We start from the raw sequence: 13,738 nt of genomic DNA on the forward strand, positions 1-13,738 counted from the left end.
TGACTCCTGGCATCGTAATCACGTCAATCCATTCCCATCCGTGTTCACGGATATGTTGACACGTGCAGCAACGTGATGAATCGCACTGTATGACTAATTAAAATCAATTGATCCATTTAAGCATGGTATCATTTCTGAACAAGCCCACTGGGAGTCGAGGCATTAGCCCAATCCAATGCCTCACTGCATCGCTGAGACATAATCTGTCTTCTGTTCTCTCTCTCTCTCTCTCTCTCTTTCTTCTCCCATCATGTCCTCTGTAATGCTGGACTCCTCTCCGTTGCTGTCTTTTTGCGTGTGGTGGAACGCAATGCAACAGTTTCTCTTTCAGTGATGCATTCCTCTGTGGTGAGTTCAGGTGTCATTATAATCACTACTCAAGCACTTCTTTGTCCAGGCTAAGCGTCAGCAAAATGTTGCCGAATTTCTGCCCAGTCAAAGAAACACAGGGAGCGCTTATATCCCTAGATGCCTGTGTGTGCATTTTTATTCCTTCGCTAAATTGTGGTTCTTAAGATGAACATGAAACTTTTTCCACATTTGCATATATATATGCATTTCTCTCTTTGTTATCTAGTCACATTACTCCCATTCTCCCTCCCGTAATTTAATTTTGGCCCAAAAGTATCTGTCAGAGTGCTCACTAAGAGTAGAGGAACATATGTATGTTAGGCTTGCACTCATTACAACTCATTTTCTGCATACCACTCAGTTCCCTGATTGTATTAAGTGACTAATCTATATTGTTACACAGCAAAGAATGTGTCGTTTAAGCCTCTTCCCCACACACATCGTGAACTTTGACTCTTACTTGGACTTAATCTGACCTCACAGAAAACAATCCCCCCCCCCCCCCCCCCCCCCCCCCCAAGCACATCAAGAATCAACATTTCGGTTTGATCTTTCGAAAGAGATTTATCAAAGCAGACTAGTCTAAAACCTCAACAGATTTGTGTTGAAGTAATTTAAGTAATTAGAGTCTTATCATTTCTTAATTCTTATTCCGTAGCAACATTTCATTCCTGAAAATGTTAACGTTAATAGGGTTTATATTAGATTTTCAGTGGCAAGTTCACTGATCCACACACTTAAAGAATGAACTTAATTCATACTCACGTTATTTTGCATTATGATGCTAGGCGACATACACTCCAAGCTCCCATCATTGAACCCGGATTCAAAGCCAATAAGATCATCAATAACTTCATCCACTGGAAACTAAAGGAAAACAATGATTACTTTCATTATAACACACTTACCATGCTCAAATGTCTGTTTTCAGCTTTATCTTCAAATGTTAATAGTCATTAAGTCACTGTCGAGGAGAATGGTGCAGAGGGAGGGACAGGCTGCTTCTTAATCCAATAACAAGCGTTTCATCATCTCCACACAAGAAGACTGCATGGAAATGGCTTTTATCATATTAGTGAGCCCTTTTACTGTGGTATTGATCAGCGCAACATGTTTGCTGTTACTGATGAATGGTGTGGGGGAGAATGAGGGTTGGAGCATGGTACTCACCTCAGTGTCGTGACTGTTAGCGAGGGTGAACAGGGTGACGGGGCTTCCAGGCGTGCTGTTGTCACTGACAGGTGTCATATGGCCGTTACGCATGACAGGCATCGTACCCAGGGCCTGGCCCGGGTGTGGGTGGGCCTGGCCGGCAAACTTGGTCCCTAGAGTCAGGTACTGTTTGACCTGCTCGGCCTGGGCTTGGTGGAGGTGGTACTTGGAGTTCTCCAGGTGGTTCTGAACCTGAGGAATGAGAAGAATGGTCAGTATTACAAATTGTACTTCTATAAAGGTTTATAAAGTTTAAATTTTGCATAAATAACATAGCAAGGAATAGTCCTTTTAGGAAAATGCACCATATGCCCTAACTTAGACTAATCAGAGGTTATAAAAGAACCAAGTGACTTCAATATCTCTTCTTGACTTTTTTTTTCCCCAAAAACAGATTTCACTTCTTACAAAATATTTAACAACATGTAATGAAATGCTAGGTTGTACATGATAGTCAGCTACCTCCAGCCTGATAGCTGAGGCCATTTCTCAAGCTGAACCTCATATCCATACCTGACATTCAGCCAATAGATAGCTTCAAAAAACAAAATCGCAAGACAAACAAGTCCTTACACTGGCAACTTGGGGTCCGTCTCGCATCATGTAATAGCTACAGTCAGATAAATGTGGCATTCTCAGAAGCTGTGTCTCCTCTGCAGCTCTGAGAAGGAACTCTGGTAGGATCCCAGGCTAAAGATATTTGTTGAGTGGCTACGTTGTGACTCTCTCCTCCTATCCAGCACGCTTTATAAACCGATTGGGTGTAGTAAAAGACCTAATTAACAGGGAGGCTGGCTTGCCCTTTTATGGCCTAGTGTGCTAATCACCTCAAACAGAGAGCCATCAGAATACTGATCTGTTGGTTTGATCACCATGGGATGCCTGTGTTTTTCCTATATCACCAATTCAAGAGGACCGCCCTATTCTGTTTGTACGACATAGCCTGTCCCCAAACTGCCCCCCCAACCCTATTCCACTTCTGCTTCAGGGTCTCGAAAACAAATGCTGCTTGTTGTGTGTGGTTTCTCAATAACCCCAGGGCTCATCTTAGACACAGCTCTCTGAGAACCATTGTCCTCTATCAGCTCTCAAAAACTAACTGTCAAGAACTGGACCCTTCTCTTATTTTAGTCCATAACGCATCATAGAACTATATATAGGATGGACCTATTCAGTTTCTGAGCGACCAAAATGACCCTGTTTTGTCTTTGTGTTGTCTGGGTTCACAAATGGCCAGCTGCGAAGTTACCCGATGGCGGCTGAGTGTATTTCTAGAACATCCAAAAATAACTTTTATTGCCATGTGGCTAAAAATATACTCAGTGACTGTCAAGCTTATTTTGCCTAATGGTCTTCTGAAAAATTTTATCAATTTTATTTGAAATGACTTTTGAATCATAATTATTTGTATATTGATAATATTGAGATAATTATTTTTTTGCTTGTTTTAGACTAATTCAATCTCACCAGCAGACCATGCTGCCCCTCAGAATACATCCAAAGCTATTGAAATGAAATCAAAATTTTGTAACAGGTGGGGTTTTGTTTTATTTTGTTTTACTTTCTAGATATCTGAGTACCCAAAATGACCCAGTGATGACCCGGACATCGAAAATCAGATTGAAATGCATTTTTAAGAGTTCAGCGCATCTCTTCTTTTCCAATTTCATAATGTCAGCTTGTTTTGTGATTTGTTCGAAGAATCAGATTTTTCTCTGTAAGAAAAGGTTAACCGATCTCCAGCATTTCAAGATGATGTGTCCAGTAAACTTGGTAGTAGGGATGTTCAGGCTGCCTGTGGTTTTGGAAGAATGAAACCCTTTGTTTTCTTTTTTTTTATTATAAATGTAGGAGATATGCATATTCGTTTATTCAAAGTTGATTCCATCTGCATGAGCTGATGAGTAATGTAAATATTTTGAAAAGTTGGTACTTTAAATACAGTCTTCACTACTGCAAAGAAAATGTTTTATATGCTTCTTCACAGGAAAAATAAATCTTATACATTTTCCGTTGTAAATTTGGATATTTGCAACAAAGGGTCACAGATTTGTCCAATTTAAGAGTGGTTGAACTGGTAGACCCACAAATATAGAAACAATACAAGAGTTTGTTTGGTTTTGTTTAAATAATTCCAGATGAATTGTGCAGCAGTACAGAAGATTTTGTGCAGGGGAAGCACAGCTGTAGCTTCATAACTTCATCGTGTTTATTTAACTCACTCAGATAAGGAATGCTGCACTGGCTGTGCACAGAGCTAATCTGATAGGACATAACGAACACACACACACACACACACACACTTTCACCAGTGTAATAGGACAGCTTCTGCTCTTGAAATTATCCCTCATGTTGTGCCTTTAGGTTTAAGACACTACAAGTCATGTTTACACCCTGTAGTTAAATTGTATGGTACTAAAAACAGTGACATGCTGTAAACTTTAAATATATAGACTAATAAGATCTCCTGCTAAAGCTGCATCCACAGTGTAGTTATATTCCCCGTCTTGCTCAAATCAATCCAGCAGTTTGATCTTGAACATGGTATCACTCAGTTGCATGAGAAGGAAGAATCACTAAAGAGTCACTGATGTAAATAAACGTTTGCATTACCTTATTGATTTGTGGTGTCTAGAAATGTTAGTCCATACATCAGGCTCCTAGACAGGCACTGACTGTGAACTGGAAATGGGAATGTAATCTATATTATGGCACAGACGTTGCTCAACTCTGTTTCAGTATTAGCCAAGTTCTTGTTTCACTTCAGGTCAAGTTATGAAACACCGGGGTGGGTGATTATCACTAACTGTAGAAATCATGGATAAAACCTTAACGCCCACGGGTCATCAGATAAACTTCTCTCAGCCTGAAAGTATTTTACGGTATATGGCATATTATACAGCACAGCTAAATGTACATTATTTGTATAGAATTAATATAATTAACGCTATATTGGTTTGCCCTCAAGAAGTGTATGAGCTCCATTGTGTTCAGTCACAGAGGCATGCAGAATCGTTGCACCACAAAACTTTCTAAAGGGAAGAGAAAGTAAAGCAGGAATAAAAAAAAAATGTGAAATTCATTAACCCAAGCTTTCTCAAATTTCTTTCCTAGTTATTTATGTCTGCTATCTTTATATATATATATATATATATATATATATATATATATATATATATATATATATATATGCCGACGCAAAATCTCCGGCATCAAGTGGCAGGACCGTGTGCCTAACACCAGAGTGCTTGAAATGTCTTGCCAGTCCTCTATTCCTACCATCCTGAGCAAGACAAGAATGAGATGGCTGGGCCACATCAGTAGAATGGAGGACACTCGCATCCCCAAGCAGCTTCTGTTTGGCGCTCTTACTGGAGGACAACGTCATTGAGGACGCCCTAAATTATGCTACAGAGATGTGTGCAAGGACACAATGAAGAACCTCCAGATCAGCCCTGATGCATGGGAAAGAACGGCTAAAGACAGGAGCGAATGGAGTGCAATGGTCTACAGGGGAGCCTCAGCGTATGAGAGACAGCAGCGTAGTAACGACGAAGCAATGCGGCAATGCAGGAAGGTCAGAGCTGCCTCCTCCTCAGCATCCGTCGAGTCGATCTTCCCCTGCCGCAAATGCATTCGCCCATGCCACTCCAACATTGGATGAATTAGCCATGAGCATGCATGTCACTCATCTACAAGCAGCTGCTAAGATCGTCTGCGAAGACGCAAAAGAGCCAAATATATATACAGTATCTCCATCCATTTTGTCATATCACTACAATGACATGGCCACTCTGACAGCTTCAGCCATCAAAGTCTCTAGGGAACGTTACAGTAGTGGTTTCCCATTGCGTTCTACTGGATTATTACAGAGATTTTCTCCTTTCAACCATTCACACCTATGGACAATTTAGAGCCTAACCTGCATGTCTTTGGACTGTGGGGGAAACCAGAGCACCTGGAGGAAACCCACACAGATACAGGGAGAACATGCAAACTCCACACAGACAGGCCCCCGTCGGCCACTAGGCTTGAACCCAGAACCTTCTTGCTGTGAGGCGACAGTGCTAACCACTACACCACCGTGCCACCCAATATATACAGTATGAATACACGCCCCAAATCAGATATGGTGTAAAATGTATGGGAAATGCAAATAAGAATAGAATCAGAAAACAGTATGAACCAAAAATATTTCATGCTTTGTCTGGTCAACTTCATTTCATTTGTTAATATACATCCATTCCTTTGTTTCAGATCTGCAACACATTCCAAAAAAAAGTTGGGACTGGGACAATTTAGGGCTAATAATGAGGTAAAATCATATCATTTCAAATCATAATGATATGATTTGAAAGAGATGATATCAACAGGTGTCCGTAATCATGATGTGGTACAAAATCAGTATCCAGGAAAGGCCTAGCCTTTGAGGAGCCAAAGATCTCCAGTTTGTCAATAAATGCATGAGAAAATTATTGAAATGTTTAAAAACAATGTTCCTCAAAGAAAGATTCGAAGGGATTTGGACATTTCACCCTCTACGGTGTATAATATCATTAAACGATTCAAGGAATCTGGAGGAACTTTGGTGCATAAAGGGTAAGGGTTAAAGCCTAAGCTGAACAGCTGTGATCTCTGATCCCTCAGACGGCACTGATTCAAGAACCATCATTCATCTGCAGCTGATATTGTCACATGGGCTTGGGATTACTTTGGCAAACCTTTGTCAAGCACTACAATATGGAGTTACGTCCACAAATGCCAGTTAAAACTTTACTGTGCAAAAAGGAAGTCTGATGTTAATTGTGTCCAGAAGCACCGTCAATTTCTCTGGGCTCGGAGGCATCTGGGATGGACCATCACACAGCAGAAACATGCACTGTAGTCAGACGAATCAGTATTCCAGGTCTTTTTGGAATAAATGGATTCCGTGTGCTCCAAAGACCAAAAGGACCATCCAGACTGTTACCAGCAACAAGTCCAAAAGCCAGAGTCTGTCATGATATGGGGTCGTGTCAGTGCCTTTGGCAAAGGTAATTTACATTTCTGTGATGGCAGCATTAATGCAGAAAAGTTTGTTGAGAATTTGGGGCAACACATGCTGTCATCAAGACAACATCTTTTGCAGGGGATGCCCATGCATATTTCAACAAAACAATGCAAAACCACATTACAAAGGCATGGCTGTGGAAGAAGAGGGTGCCTGTCCCCTCTGTCCCCAATAGGGAATGTGTGGAGAATTTTGAACCGAAAAATATGGCAACGACGACCCCATACTGTTGCACACATTAAGACCAGTTTACAGGAAGAATGGGACAAAATAACACCTGAAATGCTTCATCACTTGTTGTCTTCAGTCAACATCTGTTAAGGAATGGCAACATTATAAAGTGGTAAAGGCTTTACCATGCTTTAAATGCTTTATCTGAAAAATCAGGTAAGATAAATCTGAAATCCAGTAATCCTATTTTTCTTCTTTTTTTCTACACTGTAAACAATTGCTGTAAAACTTACGGTATAGCACCGTATTATTTTACAGTAAGATACTGTGTGACGCTTATACAGTAAATAACTGTAGGTGGCTACATTTATACAGTACAGTGTACTGCTACCGTAACGCGCGAAGGTTTCTGGGAATTTTTTGGCGCTAAGCACGAAGCGAGTGGACGGATGCTGATGCAACCCACTCACCCACTGCCGTGAATCTGGTAAGGGAGCAGGAAGCGAGCTCTTTTGCAAGTTGCCTCTAAATATAATAAGCTTTACTGGATGTTGAACTCATACTGATTTGTTTTTATAACTGGTATGTGGCAGCGGGGGCGTGGTCAAGCGCCGGTCTGTGACAGGAGGGCGGAGTCAGGGAAGGTAAGTGGCAGAATCACTACACCTGAGAGCAATTAACCTGTGTTTGTGTGTCTTCCCAGTGACCGCGCCCTACTTAAAGAGGGAGAGCAGAGAGCAGAGGAGCTCACCCCCGGACTAGACGCTGGTTGTGTGTGTGGGGTCAATGAAAGATTGTTCACTGAAAAGTGTGACAATAAAGCCCTATTTCGAACCTGATCTCTGTCCTGCCATCCTCTGTGCTCCACCCACGCATAGCGAACTGTCACAGTGGTGCTTAAACCAGGGAATAGTGGAGCACAGTAGCCGATCAGCCCCATGGAGTCCTCCCCGTTCGCTGATCTGGTCCACGCCCTCGCCACGGCCCAGCAAAGCCAGCACCAGGCGCTAGTCACCCTCCGCAAGGAACAAGAACGGCGCTTCGAGGCCCTGGTGCTGGCCCAGCAGGAAGACTGGGAGGCGTTCTGGCAACTCCTCGCGTCGGCAGGGTCCACCAGCGCTCCCACTGCGGGCCCGTCCCCCCTCACCTTAACCAAGATGGGTCCGCAGGAATACCCCGAGGCTTTTATCACACTCTTTGAGCAAGTCGCAGAGGCCTCGGGGTGGCCGATGGAGCAGCGCGCGGCGCGCCTCCTCCCCCTGCTAACGGGAGAGGCGTAGCTGGCCGCGCTACAGCTCCCCGCCGACCGCCGGCTGGCCTACGGGGACCTCCGCCGGGCTGTCCTCCAGCGCGTGGGGTGCACCCCGGAGCAGCAGCGCCAGCGCTTCCGCGCCTTGCGCTTGGAGGAAGTAGGCTGGCCATCCGCGTTTGGCCAGCAGCTCCGGGACGCCTGCTGGCGGTGGTTGAGGGCCGACAACTGCGACGCCGAGGGGATCATCGACCAGGTGGTGCTGGAGCAATTCATCGCTCGCTTGCCAGTAGGAACCGCGGAGTGGGTCCAGTGCCACCGCCCGGCGTCGCTGGATCAGGCAGTCGAGCTGGCGGAGGACCATTTGGCGGCTGTTCCGGCGGCAGGACAGCAGACGGCGTCTTCTCTTCTCTCTCTCTCCTCCTGTGTCCCGTCCTCGCCCATTCCCCCACTGCGGAGGCGGGGGCCGGCGCCACCCCAGCCGGCCCGCCGCACCCGTGGTGCCCTCCCGTTTCTCCCTTCTGTGTCTGTCTCTCCCCCCCCCCCCCCCCCCTCAGGTGAGTGAGCCCCAGAACACCGGTGCAGAGGGGAAGCCCGGGCTGGTTTGCTGGCGCTGCGGGGAGCCGGGCCACCTTCAACAGCAGTGAACAATCTTTCATTGACTACACACACCCAACCAGCGTCTAGTCCGGGGGTGAGCTCCTCTGCTCTCTGCTCTCCCTCCTTAAGTAGGGCGCGGTCACTGGGAAGACACACAAACACAGGTTAATTGCTCTCAGGTGTAGTGATTCTGCCACTTACTGTACCTTCCCTGACTCCGCCCTCCTGTCACAGACCGGCGCTTGACCATGCCCCCACTGCCACATACCCCGAGAGAAAATGGCCTTTTCCACACCGTTTGGTTTACACCAATTCGTCACACTTCCGTTTGGGCTGTTTGGGGCGCCCGCTACGTTTCAGCGGCTGATGGACAGGGTCCTCTGCCCCCATGCCACCTATGCGGCCGCCTACCTCGACGACATCATCGTCTATAGTAACGACTGGCCGAGGCACCTCGAACACCTAAGGGCCGTCCTTAGGTCGCTGAGGCGAGCGGGTCTCATAGCCAACCCGAAGAAGTGTGTGATTGGGCGAGTGGAAGTACGGTATCTGGGCTTCCACTTGGGCAACAGGCAGGTGCGTCCCCAAATTAACAAGACCGCAGCAATTGCGGCCTGCCCGAGGCCCAAGACCAAAAAGGGGGTGAGACAGTTCCTGGGGCTGGCTGGCTATTATCGTAGGTTTATACCTAATTATTCGGACGTCACCAGCCCGCTGACTGATCTCACTAAAAAGGGGGCACCAGATCCGGTCCAGTGGACGGAGCAATGCCAGCGGGCTTTTTCTGAGGTAAAGGCTGCACTGTGTGGGGAGCCACTTTTACACTCCCCTGACTTTTCTCTCCCCTTTATGTTGCAGACCGATGCGTCGGACAGAGGGCTGGGGGCGGTTTTGTCCCAGGAGGTGGAGGGGGAGGACCGCCCCGTCCTGTACATCAGCAGGAAGCTGTCGGTGCGTGAGGGGCGCTACAGCACCATAGAGAAAGAATGTCTGGCCATCAAGTGGGCGGTCCTCGCCCTCTGGTACTACCTGCTGGGGCGCCCTTTCACCCTCTGTTCGGACCACGCGCCCCTCCAGGGGCTCCACCGCATGAAGGATGCCAACGTGCAGATCACCCGTTGGTATCTGGCACTCCAACCCTTTAATTTCAAGGTGGTCCACAGGCCGGGGGCGCAGATGGTCGTGGCGGACTTCCTCTCCCATCAAGGGGAGGGGGGGAGTCGGCTGCAGGCTGGACAGCTGCCTGGCCTGAGTCAGGTGGTGGGGGTATGTGGCAGCGGGGGCGTGGTCAAGCGCCTGTCTGTGACAGGAGGGCGGAGTCAGGGAAGGTAAGTGGCAGAATCACTACACCTGAGAGCAATTAACCTGTGTTTGTGTGTCTTCCCAGTGACCGCGCCCTACTTAAGGAGGGAGAGCAGAGAGCAGAGGAGCACACCCCCGGACTAGACGCTGGTTGGGTGTGTGTGGTCAATGAAAGATTGTTCACTGAAAATTGTGACAATAAAGCCCTATTTCAAACCTGATCTCTGTCCTGCCGTCCTCTGTGCTCCACCCACGCATAGCGAACTGTCACATGGTATTTTTCAATGTGTGCATAAGTCGGCAACATCTGTATCAATTCTACAAGTATACGGACACAATCTAACGTTGGTTTTTAGGCCTAAACATTAGCCTCGGGGTGGCATGGTGGTGTAGTGGTTAGCGCTGTCGCCTCACAGCAAGAAGGTTCGAGCCCCGTGGCCGGCGAGGGCCTTTCTGTGCAGAGTTTGCATGTTGTCCGCGTGGGTTTCCTCTGGGTGCTCCGGTTTCCCCCACAGTCCAAAGACATGCAGGTTAGGTTAACTGGTGACTCTAAATTGACCGTAGGTGTGAATGTGAGTGTGAATGGTTGTCTGTGTCTACACTGTTAAAAATTTACAGTAACATCTTGCAGTAGTGTAAAAATTACAGTAACATACTGTTCCACAATTTACAGTACTGTAAGTTTTACAGTAAAATACTGGCTACTCTGCTGCCAGTAATTTACTGTAAATTGTACAGTAAATTTTTAGCAGTGTACCTACAGACGAAATTTTATTCATTTTTGTTTGCTACTAATATATACAGCATATTTTATATAACAACTACTCTTGAACAGTATCAGACTGATACCAGATAAAAATGGGGGATTTCATATTGGAGGAAAAAAGAATGACATTGATTCTGTAACAAATGGAAAGGATTGGAATTCCTTTGGAAAAGTTTTTTTTTTAACTGTAAATGTTTGCACATACGGAGACTTGTTAGGGTAGAGTTTTATACTTTAATATAGTTGCAGTATAAGTGATTTTTGTGTGAAAGCCATAGTTTTGTATAGTAATCTGTGGTTGGTAGAAGAGAGCAACTGGACTTGCTTGTATCAGGCAAGTCCAGTTGCTCTTTTCTACCAACCACAGATTACTATGTACCTGGATGACTGAGTATCTTCACAGATAGTTTTGTATAGATTGTGTTTTAGCTGCATATTTTTTCCCGTATTTCCTAGTACTTCTGTTAACATCATTTTAAAGCATAATCGGATGGATATCGATATCGACTGATACTCAGGGTTTCAGTATCAGTATCGATATCGGGTGAAACGATATCATGCTATCTATCATATATTATACATGCAAATATATACCGTTGTTAATAGTAGTAGCAATAGTAGTATTGTATTATTGTAACTGCAACAGTATCAAGTAAAATAATACAATACTACTACTGCTACTACTAATAATAATGGTATATATTTGCATGTATAATATATGAGAGATAGCAGTCGTAGTACGTTATTGTATTATTGTAACTGTATCGGGCAAAATCACAGTATCAGCTAAAGGTTGAATGTTATTTATAAATATCAAGTCAGTTCAGTAATTACTGTACATTATATTAATGCACATAAACAATAGAGGAAATATTGCATCAGTACAACTTGTATAGCTAAACATTTCTTCTGCAGCTTGTCAGTTCCTCTTTGCTAACACACACACACACACACACACACACATATAAAGCTTTCTCATTGAGGTGTCGACTTTCAAACCATAACCAAGCCTTGCAAATAACACATCTCTGTCTGTCTCTGCAGCTACCTACCGGCAGCAGCTGGACCTCAGTCAGGGAGATGACTTTAACTACACAGCGGTGGCTCATGGCTCCAGCAGCAGCAGTGTTCAGCAACACAACCTCTATCTTTGACACACAATCCCAATGTCTATACACTGAAACCTCAATGAAGAAGGGGTTGCGGTGAGTCAGCCTGCTGGGTGTGCAATCAGTCACAGAAAGAAGAAGGATGAGTATATGTGTGTGTGCGTTATTTTCCTGAACAGTGTATGTTAAAAGCCAAGTCAGGGAAGGAAGACATGACACATCAGCGTTCTGAGCACCCAGGCTTCCTCTGCGAGGCTTTACTCCACCACTAGCTATTAGCCAAAGGCCTGACTGAGGCAAATTTTTTCGATGGCTGAAAGCAGAGGAACAAGGGACAAACGGGTTGGGAAGTGGAGGGGGGGTGTTGTGTTCTAGGATCTTTCCTTTCTGCCTGTGCACATTTTCTTACTCAGCACATTCCAGTCACAGGTTATCTCCCTGACACACACCTCTGGACAGAACGCACACGCATGCACTATATACAACATCACATACGGTAAACACACTAGCAAAAAATCATTTTATAGGGGATTTCCTGACACACATTTTCGTTCACTAAAGGTCACACATTGCATGACTCTGTAAATCAGAGTCTCTGGATCCAGAACATGGAAGAGGGAGGGTTTGAGTTTGTATCTGAGCGCACAGTAATCGGAAATTCAGTTGTTTTGACAGTATTTCGGCAGCACTGAAAAAACTGAACACAGATATGCTGTGCTGTATTTAAATCAGTGAGCCCTGCTGAATTGTATCGGTGCACGGCTGATGAGGCTCGGGTGAGGATAACAGCAATGCAAAGGCAATAAGTGCATTAGGGTAGTATCTCACTGGGCTGCGACAGCCTGCGACTAGTTGGAGACACAACAATTGCGATAAAATATGCAAATTAGCGACAATTTTCACTTGGAATCACACTGAATTGATATTCGCATATTTTATCGCAATTGTTGTGTCTCCAGCTAGTCGCAGGCTGTCGCAGCCCAGTGAGATACACTCGCACTTCCTGTCTCAACTCGCACTTTCTGTCTCACGGAAACTGACTTGAGAAGGGTTCGTGACGGCTTTGTGACACCAGCAACGCATTTGCGGCTATTTTGAGAGAAATTTTGTCGCACTAATTTTTGAACATGTTCAAAACTTCAGCGACGAAGGAGCAACACTTTGCGACTCATGCGAGGAAATTGAGAAGCCCCCCGAATGTTTCAAGACACTTTTGAAAATCTTTCGCGAATGACGTTCGCAATTTGTCGCAAGCTGTCGCAGCCCAGTGAGATACTGGCTATACACAACCAACAGTGTGATGGACAACATTGCAGTGATTACAGTTCAAATGGTAAATAAAGTGTAGTGATCTCTCCTTAGCATTCACATGCTGTAGAATTTGGGAGAAGCCATGGCCTACCGGTCAGAGAAGCAGCGTTAGGACTTAAAGGTCACAGGTTCAATTCCCTGGACCGGCTGAAGTGCCCTTGAGTAAGGCACCTGCTCCCCAGGCTGCTCTGGGTATGTTGTATGTCGCTCTGGATAAGAGCATCTGCTAAAAAACATTAATGTAAAAGTGCTAACGTAATATCTCTCTGCTTGTTTGTTTTTTTGAAATGCTGAGGAAGTTTTCTGAAAATACACAAGAAATGCTTTGAACGTGCACAGTACTGTACTCCAAGTGTGTGTGCGTTTAAATGTTTAGCCCTGCTAAAAGTACGAGTTAGCCATTTTCCCCCTCACTCACTCACGTCCCAGCATGACGGCTCACCTTTGTTAGTCCCGCACACAGCGTGCATAAAACATGAGCTACTTCCTGTAAAAGTTGGTCTGCTTCTAAGACAAGACTTCAAAGTCTGGCTCACACATCTGAGGTCTGTTTTATCCAAGTAGAAACGGAATACATAATACCAGGTGCACTTTAATGATTTATATATAAATTAAAT

The 13,738-nt window shown here is 45.1% G+C and overlaps 1 protein-coding gene across 8 annotated transcripts in view; it reads right to left on the reverse strand.

The window, feature by feature from the left end:
* The window catches only part of tfec (transcription factor EC), a 68,333-nt gene that overhangs the window by 8,261 nt on the left and 46,334 nt on the right, over positions 1–13,738 (reverse strand). For 5 of the 8 annotated variants that reach the window (XM_060903203.1, XM_060903202.1, XM_060903204.1 and 2 more), the window contains 2 exons: positions 1,522–1,755; positions 1,117–1,218 (listed from right to left, as the gene is read on the reverse strand). In XM_060903203.1, the coding sequence (XP_060759186.1) occupies positions 1,117–1,218; positions 1,522–1,755 (336 nt within the window). Of the gene's footprint in view, positions 1–1,116; positions 1,219–1,521; positions 1,756–2,136; positions 2,213–11,753; positions 11,905–13,738 lie in introns of those variants that run through there. The other 3 variants (XM_060903207.1, XM_060903205.1, XM_060903206.1) reach the window with 2 other exon arrangements.

This window comes from Neoarius graeffei, chromosome 21 (genome assembly GCF_027579695.1).
Source record: "Neoarius graeffei isolate fNeoGra1 chromosome 21, fNeoGra1.pri, whole genome shotgun sequence".
Lineage (NCBI taxonomy): Eukaryota > Metazoa > Chordata > Actinopteri > Siluriformes > Ariidae > Neoarius > Neoarius graeffei.